Source organism: Myotis daubentonii, chromosome 11 (assembly GCF_963259705.1).
Source record: "Myotis daubentonii chromosome 11, mMyoDau2.1, whole genome shotgun sequence".
In the NCBI taxonomy this organism is placed as follows: domain Eukaryota; kingdom Metazoa; phylum Chordata; class Mammalia; order Chiroptera; family Vespertilionidae; genus Myotis; species Myotis daubentonii.
Window position 1 is genome coordinate 56,247,134 of NC_081850.1, and position 24,857 is coordinate 56,271,990.

Here is a 24,857-nt window from a genome sequence, read left to right on the forward strand (position 1 = left end):
TAATAAATAGGGAGGTCCTAGAATAGTGGTGGTAGTTGGCTTTGTTATTTATTTAGATGGCTGAAAAATGCAGGAAGAACAAGTGAATGTTGACTAAGTTGGTAATCATAAAAGGAGAACCAATGGGAGAAGGCTGAATGACTCACTTGTTCTGGTTTCCAGCCCTCTGAGCTGCTGTAATGAGGCTCTATGACTAATGGTGGTAGTGGCCAACTATAGGAAATGTGGAGAATTAGGAAATTGTGGATGCCACTTATCGTATTTTTTATATTTATTTCACTTGCCCTTTTTCAGGAAAGCCATCACCTGGCCTTGGTCCCGTTGAACTGGCAGCTGTCATTGCTGGACCAGTCTGCTTCGTCTGCATCTCACTCATGTTGATGGTCTATATCTGCCATAACCGCACTGTCATTCACCATCGAGTGCCAAATGAAGAGGATCCTTCATTAGATCGCCCTTTTATTTCAGAGGGTACTACATTAAAAGATTTAATTTATGATATGACAACATCGGGGTCTGGATCAGGTAATGTAATTGTTTTTCCTAAGAAATCTTCTAAAAATTAACTGCATTATTTAATTAATTGGCTGAGCCACTTGATTTGGTTTGTTAAAACTTGGGATAGTGTGAATACTAGTCCAGCTTGAGCCTAGTAAAGGTCTTTAAGCTTGGTCTATATCTGACTGTGGCTACTTTAGTGTAGACAGATTAGAACTAACTTTTACTGAAATAAGTCAGTATATCAGCTTCACGTTTGTGTAAATTTCAAAGTATTCTCACCTTCTCAGGACTCCATGAGATAGTAAGAATAAGAAGAATTATTCTCATATAGGTCAGGCTGAGCTCAAAGATGTTCAAATGATATGCAGCTACCCATTCTATTAGGATTGTTTAACAGCTTTATTTTTGTCTTTGAACAGAAACAGGCATGACAGAAAATGTGTTTCAAATTGTGAAGGTTATTTACTTTATGAATTTTTCGTCATTTTCTCACCTCAGAAAAAAAGTCTAACCACCTTGTTATTTAATATAGTAACTGGATGGATCCATGGCCCCTGTGATGTTTGTTTTTCTCAGTTCTGGTCATTTTTTGTGGGAGTAGAAATAGACTAAGAAATTGCCCTAACCGGTTTGGCTCATTGGATAGAGCGTAGGCCTGCAGACTGAAGGGCCCCAGGTTCGATTCTGGTCAAGGGCATGTACTCCGGTTGCGGGCACATCTCCAGTAAGGGGTGTGCAAGAGGCAGCTGATCAGTGTTTCTCTCTCATCGAGGTTTCTAACTCTCTATCCTTCTCCCTTCCTCTCTGTACAAAATCAATAAAAATATATTAAAAAAAAAAAGAAATTGCCAGAATTATTCTCAGAAGTGGAATTTGACAAAGCACTGCTTTGTGTATAAACCAAAGGGGATTTATTTTTGACTTCTTGCTTTGGAAGGATACTAAGAGAGGAAGACCTCTATCCTCTATAGTATTGTAATGTGACACTCAGGTAGGAATTAAGAGAGCTAGACTCCAGTGCACACTTTGTCACTGCTTGGCTCCCTGACCTTGGTCAAACCATGTTTCCTCTTTGGGCTTCTATTTCTTCATCAGAAATATGGAACAGGTACTTGGTAATACTACTTAAAGTGGTTCGTTAGGACTTTAAATGAGATATACTATCGCCTTTGAGAGGTATAAATCAACTTCAAATAAGGGCTATATTTATGGGTAAAATGAAGATTTGAAAATATATAATGAAAATTTCACTGATTTTATCACCAAGTGACTAAAGAAACGTTAAAGCAGAAGTTGTGACTAGGGGAGAATATCACTTTGAGGCACAAAATCACATCTGCTAATAAATAAAGTTCACATAAATGTCAAATGCCTATTTATTTTAAGGAAATTAACATATTGATGTGTATGCATCAGGAAAGATGCATATATCTATCTGTTCATTTAGAAACTGATTTCATGATCTGAAGTCTTCTTCAGTAGAATTAGGCTATATATATATATTTAGTAAGTGAGTTCTGTTATGACTTCTAGGACATGTAGTTTGCACTAGAGCCCACATCTCTTAGGACAGCTTTTAGGGACCCCTGAGAACTTTGTGAGGAAGGAAGCAATGAGAGGTTGAATTGAGATGGAGCAGCCTTAGTACTGAAGATGCGACAGTCTTTGGGCAGGAGTGGTAGAGGAGTGGAGATTGTTTTAGGGCCTCCCTGGGATTTCCCATTGATTCTGAGTTATACCAAAGAGTTCCCAAAGAAGATCTGGCTTATTCTAAAAGTTATTCTGGACCAAAATATGATAAGCAAGGACCAACAGTCACAGGAAATCAGGGTGGCTACAGATCATTTGGAATTAATCCCTTGGACCTGTTCTCTTGTTGCCAAACTTACACCCAGGGAAATCAAAGTAGCTCATGTCACTTGGCATAGGCTCCAGGGGAACAAGCCTCCCTAAAGGAGCAAAAGAAATTACTGTCTGGATGGCAGTTGGTTTTCCAATAAGAATACATTTATTTACCTTAAAGATACAGATATGAAGTAAAGACTTGAATTGTTACTTTTTCCATTTTATCTATAGTTATAGATCCATCCGGGATTATAGCTCTGTGATCTCTGTGAAAGCTTCACTTCTTTTATGCCTTACCCTGCAAAAACTTGTTTACATTTTTTGCAAGTAACTGTAGTTTGGGGTAGTTAGCTGATGTCTCATGTCTGAGTTATTTCATCTTTAAAGTCAAAGTAATTAGATTGTTATGAGGTTCAAATGAGACAAAAATGTTCGTGTGAAAACACGTGGGAAATGGTCACGTATATCCAAATGACAGGTGTTACTCTTATTGAAAAGATATTTGGAAGAAAAATCTGACATACAGGATCTATTTGCTGCATTGTACAAAAAAGCTTAGTTTAAGGCCTCCTTTCCCTGTCATAGTTCATTGGGTGCTAAATGGCCTGCAGATTAATCCAGACAGAAGCTATTGTCTGTTGAATGACAACAGAAAATGCCATTTCTTTCCCTTCTATTCATTATAAAGCCTTATTGCCTGCTACCTCATGCATGAGACTCATGCTTGTGAGTAAATAAAATGTGTATACATAATGCCCCTTTTAGTTCTTTTACTCATTGAGGAAAAGGTAAAACTAAACATTTCATATTATGAACTTAACATGCTTATTACTCAATACCAGGGCCATAATTGAGGAAAGGTCCTATCTCTCTCAGAGACTACTTTTAACTTGGGAACTGCAGAGAAGACAGTGAAGAGCTAACCTAATCCCTGTTGTATTAACTTGAGTCTCAGGTTGTGCATGTGTCCATATTTAAGCTGTCATTGGATCGTCAAGTGTGTGTGAGCATGCATATGTGTGCAGTGTTTGAAAGAGAGTGAGTTTCATACCCATGTTCCTTATGTCTTGTTCATGCTTATGATCTGTTATAATGTATGCATGTTATTTAGGTCTTATTTCTATTCACTAATGTGAAGCATTTTCCCCATTGAAGTTTACTCTTCTCAAGGAACAGAAGAATAACGCAGAGAACATAGAGATCTAAATTAGACTTGTTTATTTTTGTCTTTAGAAGAAAATTATTACTTTTTAAAAATGCTCAGGTATTCATGTGGGTTAGAGTAACCAAATATCAACACTAATAAAAGAGAAAAATGGTAATTGGCATACGACGATACCCTTTTCATTGGCTAATCAGGGCTATATGCAAATTAACTGCCAACTAAGATTGGCAGTTAACTGCCAACAAGATGGCGGTTAATTCGCATATGTAGGCACAATGCAGGGAGGCGAAAGGGAAAGCAGGAAGAAGCCCCCTGCCACTGACAGTGATCGGAAACCCAGGGGGGAGCTAAGAGCTGGGGGGCAGGGCAAAGGCGGCCCTGGGGCCGCCTTTGCCCTGCCCCCGAGCCATGATCGGAGAATCAGGCGCCTTTGCCGCCCTGGCCAGTGATAGCAGGAAGTAGGGGTGGAGCCAGCAATGGGAGCTGGGCATGGTTGAAGCTGGCAGTCCCAGGAGCTAGGGGTCCCTTGCCTGGGCCTAAAGCGAAGCCCACGATCGCGGGGCCGCTGCAGCTGCGGGTCCCCGCTGCCCGGGCCGGATGCCTCAGCCAGAGGCGTCAGGCCTGGGCAAGGGGCCGATCCTGCGATTGGAGGGTGATGAGGGTCAACGCCTGAGGGCTCCCAGTATGTGAGAGGGAGCAGGCTGGGCTGAGGGACACTCCCCCCCACACACCCCCAGTGCACGAATTTCGTGCACCGGGCCCCTAGTAGATAATATAATGAATATAGATGTGGTTTTTAATTTTAGGTCTGCATCTAGAATCCAAGGGTGATGGGAATAACAATAACTTTCCTTGTCCCATTAGCCTATCTTGACCATCCCATTTACATGGGTCCTGAATTGTCAGCTATTTAGGTGAACTGGAATAGTCCCAAATACAGTGTTACTTAAATGTTGTAGGTAGTTGTAAATCCTTTTCTATAAATGAAATACGTGTGGCAATATTTCAAAAAATGCATTTTAGAGTAAGGCAGGTTCAGTTGGTAAAAAACATTACCAGAGTGCATTGCTAGACACTTGTTTAAGATGCTAGTATTGTATAGGCAGCCAGTTCCTAGCAAGTAAATTGCCTATCTTGAAATGGTTTCTGTGATAATTTACTGATTTATTAAAAGTTGGGCCAGAATTCATTTTTATGTGTCTTATATTCACACATTTTTCTCCTCCCACAATTAAAACTGTTACCAGATTCATCTTTCTAAAATCAGTTTTTTTAAAAAATTATTTCTTCCTATACATAGCCTCTTTTCAGACATTTTTAATAGCTCTTCGTTTACCCACAGCTCTCATTGGTCATGTTGAGCTTGGCATCTCTAGTATTTGTCACATTTTGGTGACAGTTTACCTTCTCTTCACTGCTTTACTATATGCACCTCCTTTCGGTTTATCTAAGCTGGTTCCCTAAAAATGTATCATTCATTTCCTTCTTGTACCTATGCTTGCATATTCCTCTTACCTGAATACCTTACCTCCTTTTCTTCTCCTTAGGTATCCCTCTGTAAAGGCCAGTCTAAATTCAACTTTACAAAGCCTACCTTGACCCTCTAGCCAGGAGTTTCTGGATTCTTTTAATGTATTTATTATTTACCTTTTATCATGAATTACTGTGTCTGCAAAAGTGGTCTTTATTTCATTGAGATTGTAAGTTCCTTAAAAGTAGAGCTTAAAAGAGTTACACCTTCCCTATGGTGGTGTTGGATACCCATACTTTTGTTGATTGTTTGTATTGAATACTATTTATTTTTATCTTCAGGTTTGCCATTGCTTGTTCAGAGAACAATTGCAAGAACTATTGTGTTACAAGAAAGTATTGGCAAAGGTCGATTTGGAGAAGTTTGGAGAGGAAAGTGGAGAGGAGAAGAAGTTGCTGTGAAAATATTCTCTTCTAGAGAAGAACGTTCATGGTTCCGTGAGGCAGAGATTTATCAAACTGTAATGTTACGCCATGAAAACATCTTGGGATTTATAGCAGCAGACAATAAAGGTCAGTAACATTTACTTTTCCTATGAGTGTAGTAGTAACAAAATCTACTTAATAAAGCCTTTTTACAGATATGGCTACTGAGCACTGTCAAATTTAATGAGAAAAATAGATGTGTGTCATATAGATTAGACCCATTTGGTCAAATGGAATATATTAGAAGTCTTTAGAACCAGGAACTCCTTAAAGATTTCCTTGACTCTTGACAACCTGTTCCTAAATCTCTAATTGTTTTATAACAGCTATTTTTTTAAAAAGCCATGTGCTTTGTTATTTTGCTTCTGGACAGTTAGTTATTGAGTGAAGTCATAATACAGAAAAACTTATAAACTCGGCTTGCTCAACATTTTGAGGTAGGATAGAGCCCAGATATCTGTTTCCATTTAACCTCTTCACCTTAAGAGCATTCTGATATACACTAATAACTTTATTTATAAGGAGAGTAAAAAAAAAGTTCTCAGTATAGTCTGTTTTAAGTTCCCTGGGGCTTAAATAGATTATTAAGTAGATACATGTTTTCTCCAAAACCACATTGACACTTCCTTGCTTGTGGCTTAGGTGCTTAAGGTCCAGGGTCAGATCAGATGCTGAGGAAGCAAGGAAGCCCTTTCAGGGGAGAGTCAGAATGAGTGGTGACTGTGAGCAGTGACTTCAGACTGTACTTGAACTACTTTTTGGGCTGCACTTACTATCTTTTGTCTACAATTTCTACTCTTATAGCTTTTGTCAGAGACGTATATTACAACTCAACTCTCATTATTCCTAACCTAATCAAATGCTTTCCAGCTTTCCTATTTTTTAAAAAATGCTATCATCATCTTTTTGAGATTGGCCAGAACCATAGTTATCTTTTTCCTTCTCTCCCCATTTTTTTCAACAACGTTTATTGCTTCAAACTGTTAACAGTGTTTAAACTCAGTTGGTAATTATGGATGATTTGATTCTGCTTCTGTATTTTCAAATTTATATACAACAAGCATTTATTACTTGTTTATTTTTTTAACTTTTATTTCGAGAAAATTTCCATTATATAAAAAAGAATAGTATAATGAACTTCCATCACTCACCTTTAATAATTATTAGTTCACTGCCAATCATATTTGATCTCTGATTTCACCTACACTGCCCCCTAACTAAATTATTTGAAGCCAATTCCAGATAACATATCTTTTCATCCATAAACATTGTCATTTGTATCTTTAGATTATAAAGAACTTTTAATGAAACATAATCACACTACTATTGTCACTTTAAAAAATATCAAATATCTAGTCAGTTTTAAATTTCTGCAGCTGTCTCTTATTATTATTTTTTTTTAAACAATTGGTTATTCATTTTAGGATACAAAGTCCACACATTGCATTTGGTTGGTTTTAATCTTAAGCCCCTTAAAATCTCTAGGTTCCTTCGCCATCTTTTGTTTTTTCTTCTTGCAGTTTATTTGTTGAAGAAACTAAATTGTTTGTCCTGTAGGGCTTATCAGTCTGGATTTTACTAATTGAATTCCTATACTGTCTCTGAACTTGCTCCTTGTATTATTTGAAAACTGGTAGTTAGAATTAGAGATTGAATCTGATTATATTTTATTGGTTTCCTGAAAATATTTTCTGTTAGGCATGTTCCAAGTCGAAAACTGGCACAAAATGCTCCTGCTGCTGTGGGCTGAGCTTTCTCTTTGCATTTGCTCAAGCAGTAACCAAGCTGGTGCTGTCATCTGGTGGTCACCATGGGAACTAACTGACCTTGCTGGCTCTTCCCTTGCCCCTCTACCCCAGTTCCCTTCTCCCTTATCTTCATTCTCCTGGTTTAGTTAAATCTACCCAGATAACGTCTTATATATGCATAGCCTCTTACATATCTTTTTTTCCTTCTGCTTTTCTTGTCAATTACCTCAGAAAAATCTATCTTCCGTCTGCCTGTGTTCCTATTTATTTCTTGTATTTCATAATTCAGTCATGGATAATAAGCAGGCAGATAAAGTAGTGATATATCTGTGTCAAGGAAGAGACAAGGTACAGTTTGAACACAATCAATTTATGAAGAACAAGTTTGTAAAGAACTAGTATCACGAATCTCCAAATCCTTTTGAAAGTACTGAAAAATCCCCTCCAGAATCTTCTGAAAACATCTTTTTTTTAAAAAAAATATATTTTATTGATTTTTTACAGAGAGGAAGGGAGAGAGATAGAGAGTTAGAAACATCGATGAGCGAGAAACATCGATCAGCTGCCTCCTGCACATCTCCTACAGGGGATATGCCCGCAACCCAGGTACATGCCCTCGACCGGAATCGAACCTGGGACCCTTCAGTCCACAGGCTGACGCTCTATCCACTGAGCCAAACCGGTTTCGGCTGAAAACATCTTTTTTGATCTCTTTTAATCAGAGTTGCTTTCCTTCAGATAACAGCCTTCAAAATATAGAAGTTGTTTTATGTCAATTTGGATTTTGTCTTTTGTTTTATAACTAATGAGGAAAGAAACAGCACATTTTAAATTCTCATGTTCCATGCTATGGAACTAAGTGCTTTAATGTACTAAATGCATTTTAAAAATCTGTTATTCTATTTTTCAAATCTTCTTAATGGTCTTACAAAATAAGGTATTCTGCTCACTGGTTAGGAAACTTGTCTGAAGTCACTTAGTCAATAACAGCTCCTGGATTTGAACTCAGGTCACAATGACTCAGGTGTGTATCGTTTACTGAATTGTGCTGCTTCGTACTATTGTAATACTTTTTCTCACAATTTCATGAAATGTGGTTTTTCATATATTTCTAGCTACTTGTAGGTTAAATAGGCTTTTGTGGACCAGCCTATCCAAAACCTTTACCTTGATTCCCATGGGAAAACACATTGCAAATTCATGCATCAGCTTACAAGTGAACTTTTGGTACATACATTCCTAGTTCTTGAGGTTTAAAATCACCTTGTGTGTGTAAAACTGGGTTCAGTCCCAACTTTGTCTTCTCCTGACATTTCAGTTCTGGCTCAGTTTTTCCGTGTGTCAGTGATACACTTTTATGAAGTCTTAGAGTCATAATCATCTCATGTGGCTTCTTTGTTAACTATATTCAGAGCCTCTCATTAAAGCTTGCATTTCTTCATTTCACCTCACTTTGAGTTTTGTTCCATACTGCTCCATTCCACACTGTGGCCATACTAGGGTCCTGATACTTCTCATTTTCCTGCTTCCCTTCATTGTTTCCCTCCTCCCAGAAACAATCACTGAGCACCTAACCTGAACCAGGTCATTTTTCTAGGCACTAAAGAGTTCCCACTTTACCACTGTCTCTGTAGACTCAAGAGCACATCTTTGAACTGTGATTTCTTGTCTTTCTCTCTTTTTTTAAATTTATCTTTATTGTTGAAAGCATTAGAGATTGTCTCCTGTCCCCCCCCCCCATTAGCCCCCCCCATCCCGCTTTCTCCCCCTCCTCAGCCCTTCACTGATTCCTTGTCTCTTAAATGGGATTAGTCATCCAGCCTTATCTCAGGAAATGAGGCTTACTCTGAGGACCTAAAGGATGCATATGTAAAAGTATAAGACAAAATGAAAATGCAGGAAAATATGAAGGAAATATTTACAAATTTAAGTTTCAATCATATTGTAGTGGGATTTGGGATAGAGTAAAGTGATAACTTTTGAACAAATAAATTGTAAATGTTCTACAGGCTGTCTGAAATATTGTTATTATACTTTGCAGACAATGGTACATGGACTCAGCTCTGGTTGGTGTCAGATTATCATGAGCATGGATCCCTTTTCGATTATTTGAACAGATACACAGTTACTGTGGAAGGAATGATAAAACTCGCTCTGTCCACAGCAAGTGGACTTGCCCATCTTCATATGGAGATTGTTGGTACCCAAGGTAACTTGAAGCAATCCTGTTTTTACTTTCAATTCCCATGGATCTAGTGTCTGCTCAGAACATTTTTGTAGGAAGTCAGTGTAATTGGAGATGTTATATTTCTGTTGAAAATCTCACATGGAGTCAGGAATCCAGGAATTTGTTTAAAGATGCTGTAGTCATTATAACAATACTGATACTTTTGTGAGTTCTAAAAAATAGCATTCAGTTTCCTACTTGTGATTTTTGAGGATATTGACTTCAGAATTCAAGTCTAAGAGATGTATTTTTTATGTGTAGTATCAAGTGAAAGTGGAAATGCTTTATAAATGTCAACATGCTATATAAATGTTATCGTCCATCTAACAAAATTATATTTGACTTTGAGATAAGACTGCATGAGACCCTTTGACAGTTGAAAAATTAAATATTATGTTTTTAGTTATTAAATGTTTTTGCTATGATTTTTGTGCTATGTAGGCTATCAGACACCAACAAATCTCTATGCTCTAGTGATTATCCACTTGCTACCTGTTTCACTTGAGGTTGTTAAGTAATGACCCAGGTAAAAATTGTGATTGGTACTACCTTTTAAGCAATTATCTTTCATTTCTTTTTCTTTAGGAAAACCAGCCATCGCTCACAGAGATTTGAAATCAAAAAATATCTTGGTAAAGAAGAACGGAACTTGTTGTATTGCAGACTTGGGACTGGCAGTAAGGCATGATTCAGCCACAGATACAATTGATATTGCTCCAAACCACAGAGTGGGAACAAAACGGTATACTTGTGAATAAATAGTCTTTAATATGTTCTAAAAGCAAGTTCTTTTCCTTCTCATCTGCATATACATATTTTCTCTGAAACTCAACCTTTATTAGATTGGCCACAGGTAGAAGATCTTATGGTTTTGTCTGCTCTGAAACCAAGGTTGCCTGACTTAAAAAGAAGCCTGCTGATGAAAGATGGTCCCTCCAGAAAATATTTTCATTAGTGATGTTAATTATAATAGCAATAGGAGCTAATGTTTATAGGGTACCTACTGTGTGCCAATCATTTTAATGAAATTTTTAAATATATTATCTCGTTTGATGCCCTCCTCAAATGCTGTACTGTAACTATCCCAACTGTTTTCAGTTCCTGAAAATATGCCTGCCTTTCTTCCTTAAAACTTTTGCATGTGTTGTACCTAGAGTCCACTTTCCCCTACTGTTTCCCTAACTTGTATTCACCCTTTCTTTCTCATAGGAAGCCTTTTCTGGACTGTTAGGTGTTCTTGCCAACAGCTCTCATAGCATGCTGAAATTGGACCGTTAAGGCACTTATTAACACATTATGGTGTAATTATTTATTTGTCTGTATATTCCATTGGGTTGTAGGCCACTTGGCAGCAATCTGTATTCTCAGTGTCCATCACAGTGCCTCATACATAGTAGATACTCAGTAAATATTTGTCCTCAAAATAATCTAACTAGGTAGGTGTCATTCTCAAGTCACAGATGAGGAATATACCTCATAGAGGTTATGTAATGTGGCCAACCTCTTAAATGGATGGTAAGCTGAAGAGCTGAGATTTGAACCTGTGAACATAAGCTTGCTCTATATCACAACATATCTTCAAACTACCACCTTGGCCTTGAAGTGAGCCAAGCTTTATTCTATCTAAGTTGTATTTATGACTTCTGGATTCAGTAGGGACTCTCAGAATTCTAAACTCTGGTTGCAATACAGTGGTTGCCACAGGTCTTTGTAGGTCCTGATCTGTAAGCCTTGATAGGGCTTTTGAAACCTCCACACTGTGGCATCAATAGGAAAATTAGCATTCGTTTTAATCTACTATTTTCTTCCCTGGGATATGTCCCTGCCCTATTGTCCACCCGATTTTAATGAGGAGACTTCTAGATTAAAATATATAGTTCCTGCAAAGTGCATGACAAAGTAGGTGGTGTGCATCAGGACATTTGTTAACAGTCACAGTTGTTTCCTGTGGCTTTCATTGAAAACTAAGATTATAAGGCAGGTAGCAATTAGGGTTTAATTGACATCATTAATTTGGAAGCCAGTATGGTTATATAATACTTTTCTTGAGTCTAATATGATCTCAGTTATGTAATACTGTATTTGTATGAATAGAGAGATGTCTGAAAGCATATTCATCAAATGTTAACACTGTGTGATAGTAATGGAATGATTTTTTACTTTGTACTTTATGTACTTTGGGAAAATATTTATAAGGCTGGGTCATTTAAAAAACCCAGCAGTACCATGCTGAAAGAGGGAGAAAGTCTTAATATATATATTTTTTCTTTTTTAATTCTCAGGGGTAAAAGAAAATTTATTAAACAGTTCAAAAATAATATGGCCACCATTCAATAAAATAAAATACTGATTTCTTTTTTAGGTACATGGCCCCTGAAGTTCTAGATGATTCCATAAATATGAAACACTTTGAATCCTTCAAGCGTGCTGACATCTATGCAATGGGCTTAGTATTCTGGGAAATAGCTCGAAGATGTTCCATTGGTGGTAAATTTCTTCCCCTTTCCTCAACAGTTTGTCTCAACAGAAGTTGTTTAAGAATTGCTTTCTCTTTTATTGAATGAAATTAAACACATCAACAGTCCAAAATTATGCTCACCAGGTGATCAGGAGAGTGCCAAGAAAATAAAGGAGCCAAAACCTGTAATGGGAGGAACACAACGTGACATGCTTTACCTAATGCACAGCTTTATCCTAATGTATTCCTTTTCTGTTTCCTCTTGAATCTTGGAAGGCATCAGACTCTAACCCTTTATTTTCTTGAAATAGAGTTTTGTTGAATGGATGACTGCTTTGGTGGCCACCCAGGAAACTGTCTAGCATGTACCTGAGTCAAACTGATTTTCCCCCCTGAGATGGTGGTTATTTTTCCCAACTTGGAAATTAGGTATACAGAGTACAGTACAATTACACCGCCATTACGTTGCTTTTTGACGTAAGTTTGCTTTAACTTTTTTTTTTTTATCCTCAAGGAGTGAGGATATTTTTTCCTTTGTGTGTGTGTGTGTGTGTGTGTGTGTGTGTTTAAGAGAGGGGGCAGAAGGGTAGAGAGAGACAGAGAGAGAGAGATCAAGAGAGAGAGAAACATTGATTGGTTGCCTCCCACATGCGCCCTGACCGGGGTCGGGGATCAAAGCTGCAACCCAGGTACATCCCTTTGACCAGGAATTGAACCCAAGACCCTTTGGTGTGTGGGCTAATGCTCTAGCCACTGAGCCATGCTGACCAGATCTGTTTTAACTTTTAAATTTAGTTTTAGATAGAGCACTTTTGATGTTTCCTTGAGAAAGGCTCTTATCTGGGAGCCCACACTTGGCTGAGACTAGGTGATGGCGAACCTTTTGAGCTCGGCGTGTCAGCATTTTGAAAAACCCTAACTCAACTCTGGTGCCGTGTCACATATAGAAATTTTTTGATATTTGCAACCATAGTAAAACAAAGTTTTATATTTTTGATATTTATTTTATATACTTAAATGCCATTTAACGAAGAAAAATCAACCAAAAAAATGAGTTCGCGTGTCACCTCTGACACGTGTGTCATAGGTTCAATATCACTGGACTAAGGTCTCAGGTTTTTGAGGCAGTGAGGGGCAGAGTGTGTCTCTGCATTGTAGCAGAGAGAACAGGTCATTGACAGATGCAAGGAGAGGAAGGGATTTGCACCTCAGGCTTGTCTTGTAGGATTCCCATCTCAGTGATAGAGGGTCTATCCCCATGCCAAGTGAGAGGCCATGCACTCATGGAAGAAAAACTCATTAAAACTCTTAAGAGTTCTAGAGGAAACTGTCAATCTAGTCCCCACAGCTCATAATTCATCATCATTCAAATAGCCTTTATGATCCCACAGTAATATGTAGTTTCAAGGTGTGAGCCCAATCAGGTTGGGAGGTGGGTTGTTGGTAGAGATGTGGATGAGACAGAGCAAGCTGTGAACCCTGTTCACTCACCTAGTTTAGTAATGGGACCCTGTGATAGCATGCTCAGGACTTCCTTTCCTGCCTGGTCAAAGAATGGCCTGGCATTATCTGAGTAAACTCTTTAAAATCCATTTTTTTCTTTCTTTTACCAATATAGGAATTCATGAAGATTACCAGCTGCCTTATTATGATCTTGTACCTTCTGATCCATCAGTTGAAGAAATGAGAAAAGTTGTTTGTGAACAGAAGTTGAGGCCAAATATTCCAAACAGATGGCAGAGCTGTGAAGTGAGTATTTCTTTTAGACACTATGCAGTTTTCTAAACTAATTCTGTTTAGTAACTGCAAATTTGCTACTTTTCTTTAAAGAAAACAGACACAGATTCTCTTTTTCTTTTTCATAGCAGTTAAACTGAGTAAAACAGAATAATTTGTTTTTCATGTTAGTTTATAAGCACATTGAAAGGGCCATGGTGTAGTTGCACTGGCCATGAGAACAGTGTTTATTCGGACCTGCCGATAACCAAAGCCCCTGCATTTTGAATGAATACTTCCCTTCAGTCAGGGCAGTCCAGAATAGTGGGAAGTGTGCTGACAGGAATCGGGAGACCAGTATTGTAGGTCACGCCTGGGTACCATTCCAGAGCTACGCTGGGCAAATGCCTTCAGTTCTCTAACCTTAGCATGACTTTTTGTAAAATGAAGAACTTGGATAAGATGATTATGAAGGTGGTTCAGATGGTTTTATATCTTATTCTCTTCATTGCCCGTATGATCACTCACCAGGAATTTGGGGAAAAAGCTCCCCCCACAGTGTCTGAGCTTCTCAACCCTAGCTCTTACAAAAAGTTTTAGAAATCTCTTTGTAGTTGTAAATTTAAAGAACTTTTCAGACAAATTTTATGGAATCCATCTTTAATTGTTGCCTGTTACTAATCATAATCTGGTGAGGCAGAACATTTCCCTCCAGATTTGAAGCTTTGTACTTTAGGAGGAATTAAAAGCTGACCACTAAGTAGTTGATTTTACATCTCAAAATAATGTAGGACTCAGTAGAACCTTTGACATCAAGAGCTCTCCTTAGCTATCTCCAACAAAACCATGTACTTAGACTCAGATACATCTTATGTGTGCAAAGAATCGGCATGCTTAACAAATGAAATTGGGCTAGATTTTGCCTCTGAAAAATTTGATCTTAATACTGCAGTACAGATTTGAGTATTTTTGTATTTACTCTATAATTCGAACAGATTCTTCCTGAGCAGATAGGTGGCTTTTTAACCATGAAGAAAAGTTTAAGAGCATTCCTGAACTTGCAGGGACTACCACATCATGCTGAATTAATGCCATTCAGCTTGTTTTTTCTCCATTTAGTTAGTTTTTTATGTACTTATCACTAATTCAGTTTTTCACTTTCCTAGGGTTTTATAAATCTCCTCTCAATAGTTGAAACATATTCAAAAAAATAGATGAAACTGACTAAAGAAGTGCCTTTCAGAACCTTCTGATGTTTTCCAGTCTGGACTGGTTGCTCTCTAACCCAGCTGTACAGCTTTCATCTTGGGATATCCCTCACCTTTGGTCCTGGGATTCTCTTTGCCTGTTTTGTCGTGAATTCTCCTTCCTGGATCACATGTTTTCCTGTTTCTTGGTTTGCTCATTCCTCCCCTCCTTTAGGTCTCTGCTTAAGTGTTACCTTGTCAATGAGATGTTACTTCTCCATCTGTTTAAAATAGCATCCCTCTTGACCTGGCTGGCGTGGCTCAGTGGTTACAGCGTCTGCCCACTCGCAGGTTTGATTTCTGGTCAAGGGCATGTACCTGGGTTGTAGGTTTCATCCCCAGCCCCAGTCTGGGCGCATGTGGGAGGCAACTAATCCATCTGTCCCTTTCACATCAATGCCTCTCTCTCTCTCTCTCTCTCTCTCTCTCTCTCTCTCTCTCTCTCTCTCTCTCTCTCTCTCTCTCTCTCTCTCTCTCTTCCTCTCCCCCCTTCCCCCTCCCCTCTTCTACTCTCTAAAAATCAGTGGGAAAAATATCCCCAGGTGAGGATTAACAACAACAAAGCATCCTCCTCATCTAGCATATTTTATCTTCTTCCCTAAATGATGTTTCTCCTTAGCACTTACCGCAGACAGTCCATGTGTTTTGCTTACTTGTTAATGTTATGCTTTAAACCTCTAGAATGTAAGGTTTATGAAGGCAGGGATTTTGTGTTTGTCCACTGCCATATCCCCAGTACCTAGGACAGAATCTGGTATGTGGTAGGCACTCAGTAAATATTTGTTGAATGAATATATGTCTGTGATGGGCACTTGGTCCTTTTTAATCTAGAAACAAATGTTCACTTCTAGGAAATGTTTCTGAAATATTTCTTTGATTTTCTCTTTCATTTCCCTCTCTTTTCTTTTTTCAACTCTGATTATGAATGTTAGACCTCAGAAACAAAAACCTATCAATGAAATGCCCAATACCATATTTTTTGGATCTCTTTGAGGATGTTAATGATAGATTGTTGTTGTTTTTTTCTCTTTGTACAGCTTCTGTTTTCTCCAAGCTGCTTTTTTCTGTTTGTGTCAGCTTCTACATTTTATAGACTTCTCTCAAATGTTTGATGAAACTCATGCTCTGTTTAAAAACAGGGCACTGAATGCTTATAGGAAGCTCTGTGCACAGGAATGGAGGGAGCTTTTTGACTGTAATCTTTAAGTGTTCTGACAGGGGCCACTGATCTCAGTCCCTTCAGGTCTCTCCTCTAAGGGCTGCTCACATGCTCCAGGGAAGACTTTTCCAGGCTCTTGCCTGGAGTAGCATGTACATGTTGCTGCCTGTGTTTTGGGGAGAAAGCCTATGGTCTTAGCATTTAGTGTGATATCAGTATGGAACTTTCTCATCTATGTTCCCCAAGTCAGAAATTTCTATTTTACCCTCTCAGATACAAACCTCTAGTCTATTACTGGGGTAGGGAAGGGGGAAGGGCAGGTATCTGGGGTTCCAGCTCTTTTAGCTAATGCTTCTATTTTTCGCCTGAATTTCACTCTAAATTAGTGTGAGTCAAGTTCCTTCTTTGCCTTACATAGCTCTGATTTAGGATTCAGCTTTTTCAGGTGAATGAGTCGCTCTGTGTCTCCTTTCCAGCTGCTAGCATCAGTACCTCGTCGATGGGAATTTAGGTTATTTCTGTTCACATGGTATTACAAATGCTCAAACAAAAAAATTGTACATTAAGAAATGTCTTTTAGAAGGAAAACTCGCAGATAAATTATACTCTTATCTAGATGGATTGATAGAGTGCATGCATTAATTCTTTTTCTTGTATTTTCTTGTAGGCCTTGAGAGTAATGGCTAAAATTATGAGAGAATGTTGGTATGCCAATGGAGCAGCGAGGCTTACAGCTTTGCGGATTAAGAAAACTTTGTCACAACTCAGTCAACAGGAAGGCATCAAAATGTAACTCTGCGGCTTTGCCTGAACTCTCCTTTTCTTCAGATCTGCTCCTGGGCTCTAATTTGGGAGGTCACTTGTTCTACCTCACTGAGAGGGAACAGAAGGATATTGCTCCTTTTGCAACAGTGTAATAGGTCAATTTAAAACTTCCCAGGGTTTCTTTGGGCCCAGGAATCAGCCATGTGGGTCCTTTCTGTGCACTATGAACTCTTCTTTCCCAGGACAGTTACAAAGTGTTGTATAGTCTACCTTTATTTTTTATTAATACAAAACTTTTTGTTTTTTAAAGCTAAAATTGCTGGTCTTAACGTTAGGTAACTCTGCTGCGCTGAAGATCATCGTTAAGGGTAAAGGAGCTGGACTGCTGAGTTATCCGAAGCATTTCTTATTTTTAAAGCAAGTAATTTACTCCTGGTTAGTACATTCTCAGAGGATTCTGAACCACTAAAAAGTTTCTTTGATTCAGACGTTGAATGTACTGTTCTGTAAATTTCAGGATCTTAAAACTAACACTTAAAAAACTCTTAGCTTGAGTCTAAAAATGACCTCATATAGTAGTGAAGAACATAATTTATGCAATTTTATTTTGTATACTATTATCGTTCTTTCACATATTCAGAATATTACATGCCTTCAAATGGGATTGTACTATACCAGTAAGTGCCACTTCTATGTCTTTGTAATGGAAATGAGTGGAATTGCTTAAAGTCTGTGCGTGTTAAAACCTGTAGTGTTTCAATTCAGATAGTTTATCTGGGTAAACCAGACATTTTCTCTTTTGCTTTTTTTTTGGAGAGTTTTTGTGATGTCATTTAGTATTCCAGTTTGAAAATGCCTTTCTCCTACCAGAATGTGCTTAAACCACTAATGAAGTGGCATTAATTGGTAAATTGTTATCATGGTCATGTTGGATAGTCTCTCATCAGGGTTTTGCATTTTAGTTGTGTCGTCTAAGTATACTTTAAAAAATATCAAGTGGCACTCTAGATGCTTATAGTACTTTAATTTAAAATTGGTAGCATACAGACTAATTTTTCTAAAAAGGAAAATTTGTCTAGCTGCTTGTGGAAAGTTGTGTGGCATTCTGTAAGCCATTTTGTTCTTTATGTGATAAAAGACAGTGTTATTTTTTTAAGAAATGAATTATGTTTAAAGTTAGAATATGGTTAATGTTAAATGATAGGCCTTTTTCTAGGAAGGTAAAGGTAGTTAATTGAGTAGATAACAGGTGTGCGAGAGAGTCACATTTGTTACGTAGGAGTCACTGGTGGGTTTTCTGTCTGTAACTGAGGTTAGAGTTAGTGTGGTTTTGAGGTGTCACTACATTTTGAGGAAGGCAGCTTTTAATTCAGTCTTTCCTTCTGTGTGCAGATATTTTAACTGCTTAATTTACATGGCTCTGTAATAAATTCAGCAGACGTGGTATTTGGGAGAGTGGTAGCTAAAGCGTATTCTGAGTATAGGTTCTCCATTTACAAACGTTTTTGGTCAAATTGAATGTTTAAAATAAACTGGTCATGGTCTTCTCACATTAAGTTGAAACAAGCTTATAACAACTGGTTTTACTTCCAGTGCTGAAAGTCTTTGCAGAGCTTTTACAGTTTTCAACGTTTTCTTTATCACTGTGATCTTATTCTGAGGGCAAACTATTTAGCTGCGAGGCAGACACTGACTTCATAGTGCTGTCGATTTCCCAGTGAAAGGGTTAGAATAACCTTATAGTATTCAGGTCAGTAAGAGGGAGTGGCCATTGACGCTGACTGAACTGCATTCTGATAATGTCTTATCTCTTATACATAGACTAAGTTTGAAAGACTATTTGGTCTTAAAACCAAAGTAATTTTAGAAAAAAAGACATTACACAGGAATTTAGGGTCATGTGTTTAAATTTCATGTGTTTAAAAATGTCATGGGGAAATGTGCTTAGAAGTTAATATTTTGACTCCAAATTTGAGTTATTTTTGTAGTTTCCGTAATTTCATTAAAGCAGATATATGAGTTTGACAGGTTTGTTTTTATAATTGTGTTATATTTCCTGTTTAATAATCTCTAGCTCTGTGATTAGGCACTCTTTTTTTCCCCCCTGCCATTTCTAAACCTACCAGATCTGCTTTATGAAATCCAGGGGACCAATGTATTTTATCACAAACTATTTTTATATAATTTTAAGAACCTACCAAAAGTTCTTGTCTGATTTAAAGTTGTGACATATGATTGCTCACTTTCATACAAGGTAATCGATTTTTGTTGATTATATTGTTTATGAAATCAAAGATTGAGTTACAATTATACTTTTCTTAAGTCGATAAAATGTATTTTTGATGAGTCAGGGAATTTTTTTAAAGTTGAAATTTAGTTCTAAATTTTATTTACATATTGAAGCTAGTTTCTTGTTTGGCTAATGACAGTTTGATAAACCTCAGTTGGCTAATATTGAAAATGAAAGTAATTTAAAAGATGAAACAGATCATCTGCAGTTAAGTTTGACTAGAGTATTAATTTTGTCGTTTAGAAACTTAAGCCTTTGTTTATATTGCCTGTCTTCAGATGCTCACCTTCTAAGATTCAACTTGGCTAATATACACCTTCAGGCAAATTACCTGTCCACATCCATTTTGTCAGTACCCTGGAGGAATGAGGATGGGGAGGTATGGCCCACGAGGGCACAGACACGCATGGTCCTTCCTTTTATAACTTCAGCTCTGTTTCTCTCAACCTGCCTTCCTGCTGATCCCTGACTCAGAGACCATAACCTTGCCAACCTTCCCCTACCCCTTCCCCAGCAGCCTTTCCACTAAATAGCTGACTTTGATATCTATCGTGATATCTAAAATGGTTGATGGAAGTTGTGGGACATACTTTCATTTTTCATTTCCTTGAGTATTGGATGTTACTGAGAAGGGTCTCCAAGTTTGGAGATCGGGCAGATGATGGTCCTGCTGGCTGCCCTACTTTGACTTCAGCCTTGGCCAACGAGTGGCAGCTATGGCAGTGGGATATATGCCAGAAGCTGTGGCCAGTTGTATTCCCTATAGGACAGGGTGAAGCCCAAAGAGCTGAGCCTATAATTCTGCTGTAATAATAGTGCTCAAGAAGTGCCTTGAGTTGGTATAGAGTGCCATGCCATCAAGAATTCCAAATTTCAGTTCTTACGACAAAATGTAACTGGTCACTTGGCCACTTTGCAGCTTATGCATGAGTTACCTTTTACTTTTCTCTACATCTGAGAACTGTCACATAGAATATTCTGTAAAACATGATGGCAAAGTGCTAATTAAAATGCATAACAAAATCAGTATCCCATTGGACATGTCACATCAAGAGTTAATTTTTATCCTCACACTGAAAGAGCAATTGTAAGTCACCTGTTTTTTGTTTCTTGATTGTGGCGGTGTTTTGGCTCTAGATAATAGAGATTCCAAATTATGATTCTGTTACAACTTGGCGAAAAATGCCAATTCACATATTTTTGAGATCTTAGGGATAGCTCTGGACATGTAGTAAAGCTTCTTATGTCTGTTTCGGAACACTGGGTTAGCCATGGTCCTCTGTCTAGGAATGCTGGACTTCTAGGATGTTGAGGATTGTCAGTACATTCAAAGTTTTCCATCCCATTATGCAATCTTATTTTTAATTGTAAATTTTAAAAATGTGGTTAATAACATTCAACCTGTTTCTTAAAGCTTAAAAAGAACTTCATTGAATTTATTTTTATTTTTTTAACTAGATTTGTGAATGAATATGATGAACTGTGTTTTGATATCCCTTTTTCACATTGTGCCAATGGAATGGGGTGTTTGCTATTTCTTTATATGTCAAGGAGATGCTTCAAAATGTCAATTGCTTTAAACTTAAATTACCTCTCAAGAGACCAAGGTACATTTACCTCATTGTATATATGTTTAAATATTTGTCAAAGCATTCTCCAGGTTTGCAGTTTTATTTCTATAAAGTGTGAGTATTATGTTGTTACATTACTCAAATGGTACTGTATTGTTTATATTTGTACCCCAAATAACATCTTCTTACTTTCTGTTTTCTGTATTTTATTGTATTTGTGAAAATCCTTTTGGCTTTTATCATGTAATCTCTGCTCTTTCAGATGTGTACAGAAAATGTCCATATAAATTTTCCTTTAAGTTGAATGATTTTGAGAAACCTGTAAAGAGGAGAGAAAAACAAAAACTGCAGTTCCTCATAAGTTTTTAAAGTATGTATATTGTATTTGTAGTAATATTCTGAATGAACTGTAAATAGGAAGTAGAAGAGTGATACTTAATGTCAAGTCCTAACACTACAGTAGAACAATGGAAACAATGCAAATAAATTACTTTTCCCCCAAGTACCAGTGGCGTCCCGTATCTATCTATCTATATATATATAACAGTCTAATATGCAAATTGTGCCCACTAGAGGTTGACCAGGAGACTGATCGCTTGCTATGATGTGCGCTGACCACCAAGGGGCGGCACAGAATGAAGGAAGGCCCCGGCCAGCATCCAGCAGCCAGGGGAGGGAGGCCCCGATCAGCCTTGATCACCTGCCAGGCCTAGCGACCCTACCCGTGCACGGATTTCATGCACCGGGCCTCTAGTTTAAAATAAAGTGTGTCTGTCCGAGTGAGCCATGCTGTTATGAAATGTAGTTGCTGAAGTTAGAGACTAGAATCTTTGGATTCCTACTCAGAACAAATTACAATATCGAAACATGTTAGAGAAGTGCTCACCTGCCCAGGGTGCATCTCTGTGCTGGCTTCTTCCCACCTGCTGGGGGCTTTTGAGCTGCCAGTGGTCAGGATGGGACCTGTCTGCAGGGGAACTGCTTTGCTTCTGACTTGGCAAGTTGCTAAGTTTGTGTTAGAGCCATATTATTATTTTGATTCTTAAAGAACTGCTGGAGGAGATGTGCTCAAACCCCTGACTGGCTGGGACATAGGGGTTGCAGGTTAGATTGCCCTCAAAGCAGAGACTAGTCACTTCAACTCAAAGACTGGACTTAGGGGTTTTTTTCTTTCTTCATAATAAGACACCTCTGTAGAGCTTTCATTGGAAAAACTGACATTTTCTTTAAAACATTATAGATTCAGAAAAACAGCTTGACTAGCTTTATATAGGCCTCTTCTGCCTCTGGTCTTTCCTGATTTGGAAAAGGTGTTTTTACATATATGGCCTGCTAGACATATCTGGCAACTGCACTTTTTTAGCTTCCTAATCAAGGATTTACAAAATGGGGCTATTCTGAGAAATGAGTAGAAAACTTGATGTTACAAAGGCTGGGGCCTTTGTCTTCCAGGGACCCAGGGATGTCTGGGGTGCCCTGTCAAGGAGCACAGTGCCTCATCTTAGTGGAATCTTCTCTGTGTAGCTCTGTAAAGCCATGTCATACTGTATACATGCTTCCCGTTAAGCCCTTATGCAAATTCTGTGTCCTTGAATGGTTCTGAGGCCTGCCTCTGCAGCTGGAAATGAAGACTCCAAGAGTCACTCATTTCTGGGAACCTATTGCCTAGCCCAGGGTTTGGATCAGAGCAAGGAGAGTCTGAACGAACGGTCATCCTGCTAAAGGAATCCCAAGTGAGCATGAATCGATCTGAGCGCAGCTGTGGAGCTGGATGTTCACTTTAAAGGAGCAAGTCTTTCACGCTGGGGCTCTCCAAGTGCAGGGCCTGGCTTCCCTCTTTTTCTTTTTCTTTTTCTTTTTTTGGTTAATCAATCCTCTCTCGAGGATATTTTTTCATTGGTTGTTAGAGTAGAAGGGAAGGGGAGAGACGGAGAGAAACATCGATGTGAGAGACACATCGATTGGTTGCCTCCCATACATGCCCCGACCAGGGCCAGGGATCTGGCCTGCAACTGAGGAACGTGCCCTTGACCGGAATCGAACCTGGGGCCCTTCAGTCCACTGGCCAATGCTGTATCCACAGAGCCAAACCAGCAAGGGCTCTACTTCTATTGTCTTATTAGTCTGTACTTTTCTCATACTTTATGTCGTTTTCTTTAAAACAATGGGCTCTCCTTAGAGAGCAACTTTTAATAAAGTGGAAGTTTGGAGCTCGATTGAAATTAATGTGAAAGAACATTTTTACATTCTCAATATATATTTATTGAGCATTGACTAGATAACATCCTGTACATATCCCCCTCTTCCTAGTTTTTGTACTAGCCTTCCAAAAACAAACAAACAAAAAACAAACACAACCACACTGAGAATTCTTATTTACAGCAGCCCAGTGTCTGAGCTTAGTGAACCAGATGATTTTGGAAGTCTTTTCAGTTCCACTACATTTGTAATTCTAATACGGTGGCGTTTTTTACTTGTTTGTTTTGTTTTGTGTTCCTTTTTTAAACCCATAAGTTGGGTTGAAGGTTGCTTTGATCTTATTGGTATGTTGATATTTTCAACCTTTACTTTAAAAAGGAACAAGAGTTTGGTTTATTAGATTTCAGGGCCTCAGTTTTTAGGGAACGTGTCCTAAGGGTGGGTAAGTGAGATATGCAAATCCAGTGCCTGCTAACAGGTTGGGTGTGGCAAGATGGCTAATCAGATGCAGCTTGGTTCCTCTTAGACTCCGGCTCCTTGGTATATTCGAGTCATTCCAAAACATGCGCTGAATGCCTTGGCCATGTCATCGAGCTCAGGAACACCAGCATTCTTTCTGTAGCTCCAGGACAGGCTCTCCCTGTTCTCCCATTTCCAGAGACCAGGGATGCATTCACTGTTTCACTGGACAAGTTATTTTTGGAAAGCAAGACTTATTAAAGGTTCTTTCTGGTACCCTATCCCTACTCTTCACTGGTCCCGTACCCTTCATCTGTGTCAGAAATGAGGCCATATCCTTGGGTCAGTTCTTTGCTGAGGTGAACAAACTCCATGTCTTAAACTGTTGCCCAGACTTTCCCAAGTATCTCTCCATACCATCCTGATTTTGTACATATGTCGCTAGTAATCCCTGCTGCTGGTAGAAGACAAGCCAGATTTCAAGTTTGTGCAAGTGTCAAAAGGCAATCTATCCTATATAATAAAGATGTAATATGCAAATGGTCGTTATGTAACGACCGACCGCGTAATGACCGGATCATGAATCAGCAGGAGGGTGGGGCAGTGAGCTACAAGCGGGTGGTGGAGAGCTACAGGATGGGGCAGTGCAGCAGGCAGAGAGCTACAGGAGGGCAGCAGTGAGCTACTGGTGCACGGATTCGTGTGCAGGGCTACTAGTATATATATAAAAGCCTAAGTGACCGTTTGACCATTCGACCAGTAGCTGTGATACGCACTGACCACCAGGGGGCATATGCTCCAACTGGTAGGTTTGCTTGTGGCTGGGATCTGGCCTATTGGGCCTGGGTGAGATGGGCCAGACACACCCTGGAGCCCTCCTGCAGTCCCTCCACAGTCCCAATTGTGCACTGGTGGGTTCCCTCAGCCTGCCCTGTGCGCTCTCACAATCCAGGACCCCTCAGGGGATGTTGGCGAGCCGGTTTCAGCCCGATCCCTGCAGGCCAGGCCGAGGGACCCCATGAATCTGTGCACCAGACCTCTAGTGTTACTTATAAAACAAAACAAAAAGCCTTCCTAACTCAGATTCTCCAAGAAATCCTCAGTAGATGGCAGTGTTGAGCTTTTTTTTTTTTTTTTTTGTGGTGATGGTGGTGGGGGTGTTGTTTTGTTTAGAACTGCAGGCTTCTGTTTAGCTTTAGATTGTGCGTTTCACAAAATGCAGTTCATTTTACACAGTCTTTGTTGCTCAGGGCCTTACCAAAAACCCTAAGTGCCCTCGCAAGCTAATAAAATAAATATATCTTTAGTATTCTAGTTAAAGTTTTTTAATTGTCAAAGTTATGCTTGTAAAAATTTAAAATATGTGGAAGTGTAGAAAGTAAACGTGATTGTAAGTTTTCCAGCTGTTTTACTATGCATATAAAATAGACATATAACATATAAACGGGGTCATATAATTCAGTTTATTCTGCAGCTTCTCTGTGCCTCTTTCCATCATGCTCATTCCTCCACATAAACAGCTGTGGTCTCCATCCTTCACAACTTTCACAA

The 24,857-nt window shown here is 38.7% G+C and overlaps 1 protein-coding gene across 2 annotated transcripts in view; it reads left to right on the top strand.

Annotated features, from left to right (window-relative positions):
- Positions 1 to 21,150, top strand: part of TGFBR1 (transforming growth factor beta receptor 1) — a 48,445-nt gene extending 27,295 nt beyond the window's left edge. Inside the window, exons 3-9 of one of the 2 annotated variants that reach the window (XM_059657470.1) lie at positions 295 to 525; positions 5,324 to 5,554; positions 9,257 to 9,424; positions 10,028 to 10,184; positions 11,805 to 11,929; positions 13,519 to 13,649; positions 17,098 to 21,150. In XM_059657470.1, coding sequence (XP_059513453.1) covers positions 295 to 525; positions 5,324 to 5,554; positions 9,257 to 9,424; positions 10,028 to 10,184; positions 11,805 to 11,929; positions 13,519 to 13,649; positions 17,098 to 17,256 — 1,202 coding nt within the window. In that variant the 3' untranslated portion in view covers positions 17,257 to 21,150. Of the gene's footprint in view, positions 1 to 294; positions 526 to 5,323; positions 5,555 to 9,256; positions 9,425 to 10,027; positions 10,185 to 11,804; positions 11,930 to 13,518; positions 13,650 to 16,689 lie in introns of both variants that reach the window. The other variant, XM_059657472.1, reaches the window with a different exon arrangement.
- The last annotated feature ends 3,707 nt before the right edge of the window (positions 21,151 to 24,857 follow it).